At 43.8% G+C, this 13,340-nt stretch overlaps 2 protein-coding genes across 3 annotated transcripts in view; one reads left to right on the top strand and one right to left on the bottom strand.

Moving 5' to 3' along the window:
• SUGCT (succinyl-CoA:glutarate-CoA transferase) overlaps positions 1-10,529 on the bottom strand; it is a 771,296-nt gene extending 760,767 nt beyond the window's left edge. For both annotated transcript variants that reach the window (XM_023517742.1, XM_023517743.1), the window contains exon 1: positions 10,396-10,529. In XM_023517742.1, coding sequence (XP_023373510.1) covers positions 10,396-10,480 — 85 coding nt within the window. In that variant the 5' untranslated portion in view covers positions 10,481-10,529. The remainder of the gene's footprint in view (positions 1-10,395) is intronic.
• A 181-nt stretch (positions 10,530-10,710) lies between these two features.
• MPLKIP (M-phase specific PLK1 interacting protein) lies at positions 10,711-12,783 on the top strand. The gene is made up of 2 exons (XM_003797543.3): positions 10,711-11,292; positions 12,281-12,783. The coding sequence occupies exons 1-2, from the start codon at positions 10,954-10,956 to the stop codon at positions 12,479-12,481; spliced, it is 540 nt and encodes a 179-aa protein (XP_003797591.1). The 5' UTR covers positions 10,711-10,953; the 3' UTR covers positions 12,482-12,783.
• Positions 12,784-13,340: the final 557 nt, after the last annotated feature.

Genomic DNA, 13,340 nt, shown 5'->3' with positions numbered 1-13,340 from the left:
CCAGGGAAATTATAAATTGGGGTCACCAACAAAATTGTTTTCAAATCTAGGTTTGTGGGAAATAAGAAATAAGGTTTTGAGAAAGGAGACTAAAAGATCTTTTTTTTTTTTGAGACAGAGCCTCAAGCTGTCCCCCTGGGCAAAGTGCCGTGGCTTCACACTCACAGCAACCTCCAACTCCTGGGCTCAAGCGAGTCTCCTGCCTCCGCCTCCCAAGTAGCTGGGACTACAGGCGCCCGCCACAACGCCCGGCTATTTTTTGGTTGCAGCCGTCATTGTTGTTTGGCGGGTCCAGGCTGGGGATTCGAACCTGCCACCTTAGGTGTATGTGGCTGGCGCCTTAGCCGGTTGAGCTATAGGCGCCGAGCCGAGACTAAAAGATCTTAATGGACTCAAGGATATTTCAGTTCTGCTCTTGATGGACATCCATGACTGTATATGTGGACAAAATTACAGATTAATTATTCTCTTGTCATCATCCACTAGATTCCACTCTAACAAAATCACTCCCAAAAGAATCAAGTTGAGATGATTTGTAACTGGTTTTCTTTCTCTAAAATCTCTGCAGGTAGCAGACACATGGATCCTCAGTACCAAAAGTTTAAGTTTATTTATAATTAAAAAAAAGGAATTCATCTTCTAATTTAGTTAATTAATATTAATTTAATGAAGAACTTGCTATATTATTAAGAAAGTAGATGAAAGGGACATGATGAAAACAAAAAAAAATCCAAATTTTGCTATTATTATCTGTTTTCTCTTTATATAAACAAATTAGTACAAAAAAATAAGAAAATGCTGTTAAAGAAAATTAACAAACTTAAATTCACTCATTTTTGCATCATTTAAAGCTAATAACTGCCAGTGTTTTGGTGTAAATACTTTGAGAGATAAGTAGGTAGATAGTACACCATTTTCTTCCAAAAACTTAATCATGTGCTAGGAATATTATAAGCTTTTACCTTTAATGTTTTGGAAGCTACCACTCAGGACTTTATTTTTTCTTTTTTTTTTTTGAGATAGAGTCTCATTATGTTGCCCTCAGTAGAGTGCCATAGTGTCATAGCTCACAGCAACCCCAAACTCTTGGGCTTAAGTGATTCTCTTGCCTCAACCTCCCAAGTAGCTGGGACTACAGGCACCCACCACAACGCCTGGCTTTTTGTTGTAGTTGTTGTTGTTTAGCAGGCCTGGGCTGGGTTCAAACCCACCAGCCCCAGTGTATGCGGCTAGCATCATAACCACTGAGCTACAAGTGCCAAGTCCACTTAGGAATTTTGATCTATATTAAATACTCAGCTAACCCTCAGAGTATTCAGTGTCACTGAATAGAGCTGAAGGCTTTCCACCAAGTACATCACCCTATTAGATTCTCATTACAGGCTGGGCATAATAGCTCATGCTTATAATCCTAGTGCTCTGGGAGGCTGAGGCGGGAGGATCAGACAAAGCCCAAGAGTTTGAGGCTGCAGTTACCTATGATGACACTACTGCACTCTAGCCAGCCAACAGTAAAGACCCTGATGGGGGTGAAGAAAGAAGAGATTATCTTTTCAAATAAGGGCAAATTACCCAGATACTAGTTATTATTGTTCTTGGAATCCTATGAAAAACCCCGAAAAGAGGTATGAAAATGGGGTCGGCGCCTACGGCTCAAGTGGCTAAGGTGCTAGCCACATACACCTAAGGTGGCAGGTTCAAATCCAGCCCAGGCCCACCAAACAATGACGGCTGCAACCAAAAAAAAAAAAAATAGCCAGGCGTTGTGACGGGCGCCTGAGGTCTCAGCTACTTGGGAGGCAGAGGCAGGAGACTCGTTTGAGCCCAGGAGCTGGAGGTTGCTGTGAGCTGTGATGCCACGGTACTCTACCCAGGGGGACAGCTTGAGGCTCTGTCTCAAAAAAAAAAAGAGGTATGAAAGTGATTCTAAAGGTATGAGGCAATTATACTGGTTAGGGACAACTTGAAGACAATAATTAGATAGATAATTCCTAAGTCAACTTCTGTTGACAACTAATTTCTTTTTTTTTTTCTTTCTTTTTTAGATAAGCTTTGCCTATTTTTTTTTTTTTTTTGAGACAGAGTCTCACTTTATTGCCCTCAGTTGAGTGCTAGGGCATCACAGCTCACAGCAACCTCCAACTCCTGGGTTTAGGTGATTCTCTTGCCTCAGGCTCCCGAGTAGCTGGGACCACAGGTGCCCCGCACAACACCAAGCTGTTTTTTGTTGCAGTTTGGTAGTTTGTTCAAACCTGCCACCCTCGGTATATGGAGCCAGCACCCTACCCACTGAGCCACAGGTGCCGCCCGACAACTAATTTCTTATGAACTGCTCTTTCACTGTAAAAACTTTGCTATTACTGTAGGATTTGCAATCAAGCATGTTATAGAACTATTGGATAGTGCTAATTAATGAAAATTTGAGAAATTTCCAGGAAGTATGATACAAAAAGGCCACGAAAAGGGCTTTTGAATTATAGTCATGGTGTGTTATAGGCTAAGTACAAGTCAGTGCTAATCCCAAATGCCTCTGCTCCTCCACATTTCCCAGCTTCGCTTGCAGTTAGGTTGGGGTCCAATGACTGAATTCTGGCCAGTGAAACACAGGAAGGAATAATAAAAGCCAATTCCAGCCTTGACCCTTAAAAACATCCCATGAAATTCTCCAGACCACTTGGAAGATACAAATTTCAAATAGTGTAGTTACAAAATTTTCTTTATTATTTTGAACCGTGGGCTAATTTGTACTGCAGCACAATTCAGACTATCCTGATCAATGCCAAGCATCAGAGGCAGAGTGAGTTGTGAATGAGTTCAAAGTATCCAAGCCAATAGCTAGGAAGTTCGTCTCAGAATAGACTGCTTATTGTCCCTTTAGGAGCAATCTTCAAACTGTGATGCATATACAAAGATTTTCCTAAGGGACACATAAATAACTTAAAAAAAATCAAAGTCCAGGACTTCAACTTCCATATATATTCTTTCCTACAACTGATCAGCCTTAAAGTAAGCCTTTCTTCACAATAAGAAAGCTGTTTCTTACTATGCAAAAGAAAATATATTCCCCAAACATGCCAGATCTTACTTTCATTTCACAATATAACATTTACTTAAGTGTGATTTTTTTTTTTTTTACAGGCAGAGTCTCATTCTGTTGCCCTCCGTAGAGTGCCATGGCGTCACAGCTCACAGCAACCTCCAGCTTAGACTATTCTCTTGCTTCAGCCTTCTGAGTAGCTGGGACTACAGGCACCCACCACAATGCCTGGCTATTTTTTGTTGCAGTTTGGCCGGTACCAGGTTCGAATCTACCACCCTCAGTATATGGGGCCGGCGACCTACTCACTGAGCCACAGGCGTCACCCATTTTTTTTTTTTTTATTGAGACAGAGCTTTACCTTGTCATCCTCGGTAGAATGCTGTAGCATCAAAGCTCACAGTAACCTCAAACTCTTGGGTTCAAGCGATTCTCTTGCCTGAGCCTCCCCAGTAGCTGGGACTACAGGTGCCCGCCATAACACCCAGCTATTTTTGTTGTTGTTGTTCTGTTTTGTTTAGCAGGCCTGGGCAAGGTTCGAACTCACCAGCCCCAGAACATGTGGCCAGAGCCCTAACCAATGAGCTATGGGTGCCCAGCCAAGTGTGAAATTTTTTTGGGGGGGGGGCCAGGGGCTGGGTTTGAATCTACCACCTCCAGTATATGGGGCCAGCACCCTCCCCCTTTGAGCCACAGGTTCTGCCCCCAAGTGTGAAAAAAAATTTTTTTTTTTGAGGCAGAGCCTCAAGCTGTCCCCCTGGCTAGAGTGCAATAGCATCACAGCTCACAGCAACCTCCAACTCCTGGGCTCAAGAGAGTCTCCTGCCTCAGCCTCCCAAGCAGCTGGGACCACAGGCGCCCGCCACAATGCCCGGCTCTATTTTTTGGTTGCAGCTGTCATTGTTGTTTGGTGGGCCCAGCTGGATTCAAACCCACCACCTCAGGTGTATGTGGCTGGTGCCCTAGCCACTTGAGCCACAGGCGCCAAGCCGAAAATTTTTAAATATCAAATTTAAATATGCAAGAAATTTTTTCTCAAGTCATTTAGGAGACAGACCACTACTGTAGATTAGTGTATGGAAGGGCAGGAAGCAATACCAATTTATAGCCTTTATAAATCAATTTACAGTTATAGAGTTCATAACCCAAAGTTTAGCCACAGGGGGAAAAAAAAAATTCTCCTTAGGTGCTCAGGCTTCTTCAATGGGCCATTCTGAAGTTAGCCACCCAGAGGATCAGAAGTAGTTGACAACAAACTGTTAAGGAAAATGATAGTTGTGAGTTACTGAATGTTCTGTACTGAATTACTGAAATTGAATTAAGAATGCTCTTTCTAACACTTTCAGGTGCTAAAAAAAATTTAAAATACATTTTAAAATTTTTACAAAAAATTGTTCCCCAACTCAAAAAGACCCTTTAACTTCTCAACATTGGTGATAGGTTCTCCTCCTCTAGAAGACTAACCAAAGAGAACAATTTTGTGGAAATAAGAAAATGTATCCCCTCCAGGAGATAACTGAGAAAACAGTGGCCATTCCAGGTTCATGGAACATTTTCATAGGTACCTGAGGTGAATTATCATAGCAAAGAAGAAAATGTACATAGAGGCAGTTAGAGCAGTGGGGTACTACAGTGTTAGACTGAATGAGAGGAGGTTCTGGACCCACAAAAATAGATTGACCCCTATTTCACACCAGATTACAGATATTTAATTAAAAGGAACAAAAAGGAAGGGTCAGCTTGGAAGAAGTATGGGGGTGAATACAGCTTGGAAGAAGTATAGGGGTGAATACGTCAGGGCTCTGGATGGCTTGAGGGGAGTTATGTGCTCACCACTGGAGGAGATGTCTGTGAGGCAGAAGACAGAGTCATAGAGCACAAATATGGTGCCTGCCACCCACTCCTCAAGAATAGGGGTACAGCCCACAGCATCTGTAAATATTATAATGCCTTCCCTTGAATTCTGATGATCAGTCAAGTTTGGGAAGTTCCAGTGTCAATGTCCAAGGTCACACACAATCCAAAGAACCAAAATCTTATGAGTACAAGTGAAATATCTTTTCACAGGATTTCTGCTGTCTTTTTACTGACTACATATGATGAGATAGGATAAGGAGATGGGGAGGAAAATAGCAATTTTAAAAATTATTTTTTACTATATTCTGTTACATAGTTTTAAGATTAAATAGACTGGTATCTAGATCAGTGGTTCTCAACCTTCCTAAAGCCTCGACCCTTTAATACAGTTCCTCATGTTGTGATGACCCCCAACCATAAAATTATTTTCGTTGCTACTTTATAAGACACTGATATGCCAAGGTTATGAAGTCTTACTGAGTGGTTTGTACAGTGTTGCCAGCATAGGTGCACAATGACAAGTTTGCAAACTTATTTGTCATATCGTTGCTACTTTAACAATGAAAATAATTTATGGTTGGGGATCACCACAACATGAGGAACTGTATTAAAGGGTTGCGGCATTAGGAAGGTTAAGACCCACTGGACCAGGTGCTGGCATCAGTGCATAGCTTCCCAAGAGAAGTACTTCAAAGGTGACCTTAGTGATACTCAGCAATGAGGTATGTAGCACTTTTTCCAGGATGAGTCTGCAAACTTAATTGTCAGGCCTCGTGGATGAAAGCTAATACGTTTTCTGAAGTGATGTGTTTTTAACAACTTCTTATGAATAACTCTGAAGAGCGGGAGAGATGTCTGGAAAGGAATTTAGGATGTTTTAAGTGCAAAGATCCATGGAATCCTTTCAGAGACTTCTCAAGTAATGAAGACAAAAATTATTCTTTAAGAGTTTTGAGAGATAGAAAATGAGAGAAGCTCGTTTCCAAGGACACAGGCAAATCTTAAGGTTGGCCAAGACATCACAAACTCTTTAAAACATTTTTCTGTCAAGTTAATATGAGGGTACATAATCTTAGGTTACATTGTTCACATCTGTAAGAGGGTCCCACTTGCAGTGTGTCCTTTACCCAGGAAGTGTGCCATGTCCCTGTGCATTATTCCCCTTAGGTGGCAACTTGCCAGATGCCTCCCTCTTCTTAAATTTAATTGAATTTTTCTCTCATGTGAGCACATATTACTAAATTATCCACTAAACAGATTGTGTATAACAGTTCCAGTATGTATAAAAACAGTGTTCCTCATCATCTTCTAGAACCCTGAACATAATCTCTTGGTTTTGCAAGGATTTCTGTCTATTTGTTTGTTTGCTGCAAATTCAACAGTTAAAAATTTCCATGTCACTGTCATTTTAATTGCATTTATTAATGGCTTTTTAAATTGAACATGTTTTATATTTACCTTTTTATATATTTTCACTTATAAATTATTCTTGCTCTTGGCCTATATTTCTACATGCATTCTCTCTTTTTTTTTTTTTTTTTGAGACAGAACCTCAAGCTGTCCCCCTGGGTAGAGTGCCGTGGCATTACAGCTCACAGCAACCTCCAACTCCTGGGCTCAAGCGAGTCTCCTGCCTCCGCCTCCCAAGTAGCTGGGACCACAGGCACCCACCACAACGCCCGGCCATTTTTTTTTTTTTTTTTTTGGTTGCAGCCGTCATTGTTGTTTGGCAGGTCCGGGCTGGGGATTCGAACCCGCCACCTTAGGTGTACGTGGCTGGCGCCCTAGCCGGTTGAGCCACAGGCGCCAAGCCCATGCATTCTCTCTTTATCATGTACCAAAATTCCAGACTCCCAGAAGAAAAGTCAAGTTCCTAGTCCGCAACCAAAAGGCAAACATGTTTTTTTTGTTTTCTGTTTTTGAGACAAAGTCTCACTTTGTTACCCTCAGTAGAGTGCTGTGGTATCAGTAGCTCACAGCAACCTCAAGTTCTTGGGTTTAAGTGGTTATCTTTTCTCAGCTGGAACTACAGGAGCCCACGACAATGCCCAGTTATTTTTAGAGACAGGGGTCTCACTCTGGCTCAGGTTGCTCTCGAACCCGCAAGCTCAGGCAATCCACCCACCTCAGCCTCCCAGGATGCTAGGATTACAGGTATGAGCCACCACGCCTGGTCTCCAAAGGCCAAACTTGTAAAGTTGTCCTTCTTAAGATAGAAGAGATAGTAGGAGCCTGCTACTTTAATTCTGTTCTGCTCAAGTATAATGTTTTTCCAACCAACTCCAGATTATATAATTATTCATTCACAATTGGTTTTCCCTTTTTTTTAAACAGGGTCTTGCTTTGTTCCCCAGGTTGTATTGTAATAAAAGTAATCATAACCCACTGTCACCTTCAACTGTGGGGCTCAAGTGATCTTCCTGCCTTCACCTCCTGGGCAGCTGGGATCACTGCTCCATCACCTCACCCTTTTCTCAACTACCCAAAGTCCACTGCTTGATCTATAAGTGAAAATCACTGAGCTATGTGATATATATGACTCAATCTTACATTCAATACATATTCGAGTGACCAACTACCAGGCATTAAGCTAAGCACCAGAGACAATGTCCAGAAAGGTGAATTTTTGGCCAGGCGTAAACTATCCTATATAACAAAGAGGACAGATTGGGGCACTGAGGCCCTAATGGTATTGTTACAGGACAAGTGGCATCCTAACCAGCTCATCTAGCTGGGGGGCGTGGACCGGCTGCCTCCGCCTTGGCAATGTGGGTGCGGTAGCAGCAAGGAGCGGAACCAGCAGGCTGGAGGGTAGGCAGGTGGGGCCCATTTCCTAGGCCCGGGAATGAAAGGGATTGTAGTCATTTATTTGTGACCCAGACAGGACTACACACCCCAGACACATTGTCCCAGACACAGACACACCCCAGACACATTGTCCCAGATACAGACCCAGACACATGTCCCAGAAACGCTATATGTAACTACTAAGCCCCACTAAATGTAATTACAAAGGGCCCATGCGACTATATATACCCTAGACAGAGAGACAGACAGACAGACAGAGAGCTTTTCTCTCCTGACATGGGTCTTCTCTCTCTGCTAGGAGCTCTAGCGCTTCTGCATTCTTTTCTGTAAATAAATCCTGTCTTACCACTGATCTGTGGTCCACAGATTCATTCTTCAAATCACTGAGACCAAGAACCTACTGAGGAGCGAAATTCTAGTATCAGTATCACCAAGCCTTGATAGTATTTTTTGGTCACCCTTGGTAGAGTCCCTTGGTGTCATAACTCACAGCAACTTCAAGCTCTTCAAGTGATCCTCTTGCCTCAGCCTCCCAAGTAGCTGCAGCTACAGGCACCCACTACAATGCACGGCTATTTTTTTTTTTTAAGAGATGGGGGTCTTGCTCTGGCTCAGGCTGGTCTTGAACCTGTGAGCTCAGCCAATCCACCCACCTCAGCCTCCCAAGTGCTGAGATTATAGGCATGAGCCAGTGTGTCCAGCCTAGCCTTGATAGTATTGATTAACTCTACAACTTGGCATCTACAGGAGTAAAGAAACATAGTGATCAAATTTCCCAAGAATAAACACAAAAACCTATTTTGTTTTTGTCTCTATTCATCAAAGAGGATAAACACTGAAAAGAAAGCCACCACACTCTTCAGCTTAGCATGTCACAGAATATGTCAAAGAAACCGAGTGAGGAGCAGCAGTCATAAGTTGAATGAAAAGCACACATACAGGCTACCAAGTAGGCTATGATTTAATGAGTCCTACAGTTTTTTAGGATTTTGTAGCCTACAAGTTGACTTCAAGATTCATCATGGATCACCATTCCTAAATTTTAAGGTAGAAAAAGAGAATTCTATAAAACTGTAGTAAACCTAAACTTCATCCTCTAAATAAAATTCTGAGACAGGTATCTATACAAAGGCATGTTTTAATATGCAATGTCATACTTGAGCTATCATACTTTTTTTTTGGAAACAGAGTATCAACGGTAGAGTATTGTGAGATCATAGCCCACAGCAACCTCAAAACTCTTGGGCTCAAGCAATCCTCTTGCCTCAGCCTCCCAAGTACCTGAGACTACAGGCACCCACCACAAAGTCTGGTATTTTTAGAGATGAGGTGTGGCTCAGGTTGGTCTCCAACCCATAAACTCAGGCAAACCACCAGCCTGGGCCTCCCAGAGTGCTAGGATTATGGGAGTTAACCACTGCGCCCAGCCTATCATATCATACTTTTCTTTATACATTTGTGAAACAATCAAGATTTTGGCCTACTGCAGTAGCTCATGCCTGTAATCCTAGAACTCTGGGAGGCCAAATGGGAGGATTGTTTGAGCTCAGGAGTTAAGAGACCGGCCTGAGTAGAAGGGACTGAGTCTCTACTAAAATAAGAAAAATAAGAAAACTGGGCCTGTGACAGCATGTAGTCCCAGCTAATGGGGAGGCTAAGGCAGAAGGATGACTTACACTGGGGATTTAAGGTTGCTGTGAGCTATGCTTCCACAGCACTCTATCCAGGGTGACAGAGCGAGACTGTTTCCAAAAAAAAAAAAAAAAAAAAAGGCCTGGTTGGGCGGGGGAAGGGATTGGGTGGAGGCTGGGAGGGGGTGGGTGGGTGGAGGCTGGTTGGGGGGGGTTGGGTGAAGGCTGGGAGGTCAAGGCCATGGCAGTGAATTCTTTGAGCTCAGGAGTTCCAACCCAACCTGAGAAAAGTGAATTAGGTAGTTTGAGTGGATTTCTACTAAAAACAGAAACAAATTAGCCGGGCGTTGTGGCAGACACTCGCAGCCCCAGGTACTTGGGAGGCGGAAGCAAGAGGATCTCTTGAGGCCAGAAGTTTGGGGTTGGTGTGAGCTATGATAATACAATGGCACTGTAGCCGGGGCAACAGAGCAAGGCTCTATCTCAAAAAAAAAAAAAAAAAAAATCAAGATTTTAAGAGTTTTGGCTGCATTTTGCTCTTTTGGAAATCCAATCTCTGCTTCCTCCTCCCTAACCTGCTTTCCTATCTCTGCTACTTCCACCCTAATCTGCTTCCATTTAACGAGAACTACAAGGAAGGGTTAAAGTCCGGCATTTGTCAGCACAGCCTTCTCCCCGAATTAGTAAAGCAGCAGGCTGAAGTCCTTTCTAAAGGCGGCTGTCGTACACTTTTAAAGTTATTTAAACTTTGAAGACGAGAAGGTAGGGGTAAAGAAGAGAAGGCACGAGCCGAGTGCGACTCAGAAGGGACTGGACCCGCAGCGGAGACTGTCGCCCCCGGGCCCGGCAGGGTGACCCCCGGGCCACCAAAGACCCGGGCGAGGCCGGCCGCGGGGTGGCCGGGCCACGAGGCGACGGCGCGCGGGGGCGGAGAGGCTAACGGGCGAGCTGCGGGGGCAGGGACGTGGAGAAAGTGCGGGCGGGCGCTCTCCTGAGGGCGCCCCTGGGAGGAAATCTGGAGTGGGGTCCCTTTCGCCGCGCGGACCGAATCTCGGAGGGTACCTGACCGCGGGTGGCTTGTCCACAGCCCCCTCCCGCCACCCTGGCCGGAGAGGAAGCAGGTTCTCCGCAGAGCCCTCGCCATCATCGCACTCCTGTCCGCGAACCTTCGACTGGGTGTGAGGCGGACGCCCCGCGGCGCCACCCGCAGCCACTGGGGGCGCCCGCGGACCCCTCAGAGCCCGCCCCCGCCGGGCGAGACGCGGCTAGGCTGGGCGCTCCCAAGGTCGCGTCATCCGTGGAGCCGATGTTTCGTCTTTATGTCCGACCAAGGGCCGACAAACTGGAAAGATCATTTCTAGGGTTGGTTCTCGACCGTTCTTTATCTTTTTCTTCCTCTTTCTTTCACTTAAATCCACTCAATCTCTCTAATTCAATAACCCATTTAAGCCGCCTCTCCTGGCGGAACATTTGTGGTGCCGGAACCAATGTGCGGTGTGGCCCTGGCGCAGGAGGACTGTTTTGGTAAAGGACGACTAGTTCTCTGGGAAGGGTCGGTCGGTGCAGTTCCGGTGGGAGAACGCGGCGTTGAGTTCTTTGACTTCGGCTCCGGCTCCTGATATGCAACGACAGAATTTTCGGCCCCCGACTCCTCCTTGCCCCGGCCCGGGTGTAGGAGGTTGGGGTAGCGGGAACGGCTTCCGGGGTACCCCAGGCGGAGGCGGACCACGGCCGCCCTCCCCTCGGGACGGGTACGGGAGTCCGCACCACACGCCGCCGTACGGGCCCCGGTCTAGGCCCTACGGGAGCAGCCACTCTCCGAGACACAGCGGCAGCTTCCCGGGGGGCCGGTTCGGGTCTCCGTCCCCTGGCGGCTACCCTGGCTCCTACTCCAAGTCCCCCGCGGGGTCCCAGCAGCATTTCGGCTACTCCCCAGGGCAACAGCAGACCCACCCCCAGGTAATATAGCCCGCGCTTGCCGAGCTTACTATATGGCAGGCATGGTACTAATATTCCCTTTACGTGGATTATTTTGTTTAATCCTCTGTGAGGTGAGATACTATTATTATCCCTATTTTGCAGACGAGTAAAACTGAGGCTTAGAGAAGTTAAGTGCCTTTCTGAAGATTAGCCTAAAAAAGTGGCGGAGCCGTACGTTCTGTCCTAGAGCTTTTAACCAATACAGTGACGTTTACAGCTTTTTCTAATTCTCCATTTCCTCCTCTTTGCCAAGGGCCTTGCCAGTTTGTCTCAGTAAATTATTCTGAGCCCCTGGGCTCTGAGGAGGAAAAGTGAGTCCCCAGAGGAGCACTTACTAGGTTAAGGGCTGGTGCCATCTTAATACGCCTATCATTTTTTTCTTTTTTTTTTTTTAATCTTGCCGTTTGCTGTTGTTTTCGATTTACACTAGTTTCTGATCCAAGTTCTCTCAAAGGAAAATCGTGGTAGTGGAAATTTCCCATTCCTCTTATTTCTGGTGTGTCTAGGATTTCTGTGGTTTGCAACTTGCATCTGCTCAGTGGTTTTTCGACTTTCTGTATTCTCAAGTAACACCACTGCCTTTGAGCCTGGAGTTAAGGAGTAAGGAAAATGTTCTTGAGATAGATTCTAGAAACTTTACAATTTTCCTCCTGAAAAAAAGTGGAAATTTTGAGGGAAAATGATACAAATTTTTCTTATCACTTGTATTTAGTAATTCTGAAGTTACCACATTAGACATCTCAAAATATTTGTGGTGCCAGTGGTCATAAATAAGTATACCGGAATAGCGTAAGACTTTTCTAAAAACAAAAACAGTAAAGGAAGCATAGACTTTGCAATTGAACATACTGGGTTCAAGTCACAACTTTTAACCAGCAATGTGATCCTCACTGGCTTTTGAGTTAAAGGAAAAATTACCAATTATCTCTACTAAATGTTTTTTTAACTGATGGTTTTTTTCCTAAAGGGTTCTCCAAGGACATCTACACCATTTGGATCAGGGCGTGGTAGAGAAAAAAGAATGTCTAATGAGTTGGAAAGTTATTTCAAGCCTTCAATGCTTGAAGACCCTTGGGCTGGCCTAGAACCAGTATCTGTAGTGGATATAAGCCAACAGTACAGCAGTACTCAAACATTCACAGGCAAAAAAGGAAGATACTTTTCTTAACATTTCTGAAATTCAACTGGAAGCTTCATGTGTCAGGAACATCTTGGACAAAACTTGTGTTAATAAGTTGAACCCAAAGATGATGACTTTGATTGAATAATTAGGGTCTTTTGGTATTTTTTTATCATATCAAGTATTGTTGATTAGAAAAGAAGGTAGTTTTTGCAGTATTTAGCTCTCTGGAAGTGCCTACCACATTTTAGAAGATTCACAGTTTCCATATACTTAACATTCCTGGTTATGTAATGGACATTTGTCTTTCGATGTTTTTTCCAATGTTTTAAAATAAAACATTTTGTCTTTCTAGCTATATTGTGGTTTGTGGTATGATAAATAAGTAGAACTTAAAATAATGTTTTTATTTCCTTAGAATTTATAGGTAAATGTTTTGCAAACTAGTTTTGAAAATGAAATAGATAAACCAAGCTCTGTATTTGTTCATAGAGAAAGAAAATGACAATAATGGAAAAGTATATAATTCATATTCATTATAACCATTGTCTGCATGCATTTTTATCTAATGCTTCTGTAAAAACATATTAAAACTTGAAGTCCCACAAACCCTCTTACGCATAAGTTTATGCTCATTTATCTGGAAAAGGCAGGGATAGACCATGAATAGTTGAGTTCTGTCTGAATTTCTCTACTCTTTATCTCTCAGCATCGTGGAGTCATTTTTTCTTGAGGCTAAAGAAGATGGCAGCCAGCAGTTTGAAGTCACTTTCATTATGAAAGGGCAACTCAACTCTGTCAATCCCAGAGAAGATAGGTCATAATCATATGATTAATTTAATCAGTTAACTGTAACCAAGAGAGCAAGATCTAATTAGCTTGAATTATGGATTCACTCCTGTAATGG

The sequence above is a fragment of the Otolemur garnettii genome, unplaced genomic scaffold, assembly GCF_000181295.1.
Source record: "Otolemur garnettii isolate 467f Iridium unplaced genomic scaffold, OtoGar3 scaffold00119, whole genome shotgun sequence".
Lineage (NCBI taxonomy): Eukaryota > Metazoa > Chordata > Mammalia > Primates > Galagidae > Otolemur > Otolemur garnettii.
The sequence above is the reverse complement of the archived record's forward strand: the minus strand, read 5'-3'. Positions and strand labels throughout refer to the sequence as shown.

Coding starts and splice junctions, on each gene's coding strand:
- MPLKIP (XM_003797543.3), top strand. CDS start 10,954: ATGCAACGACAGAATTTTCGGCCCCCGACTCCTCCTTGCCCCGGCCCG. Junction 11,293..12,280: donor AACAGCAGACCCACCCCCAG/GTAATATAGCCC, acceptor TTTTTCCTAAAG/GGTTCTCCAAGGACATCTAC.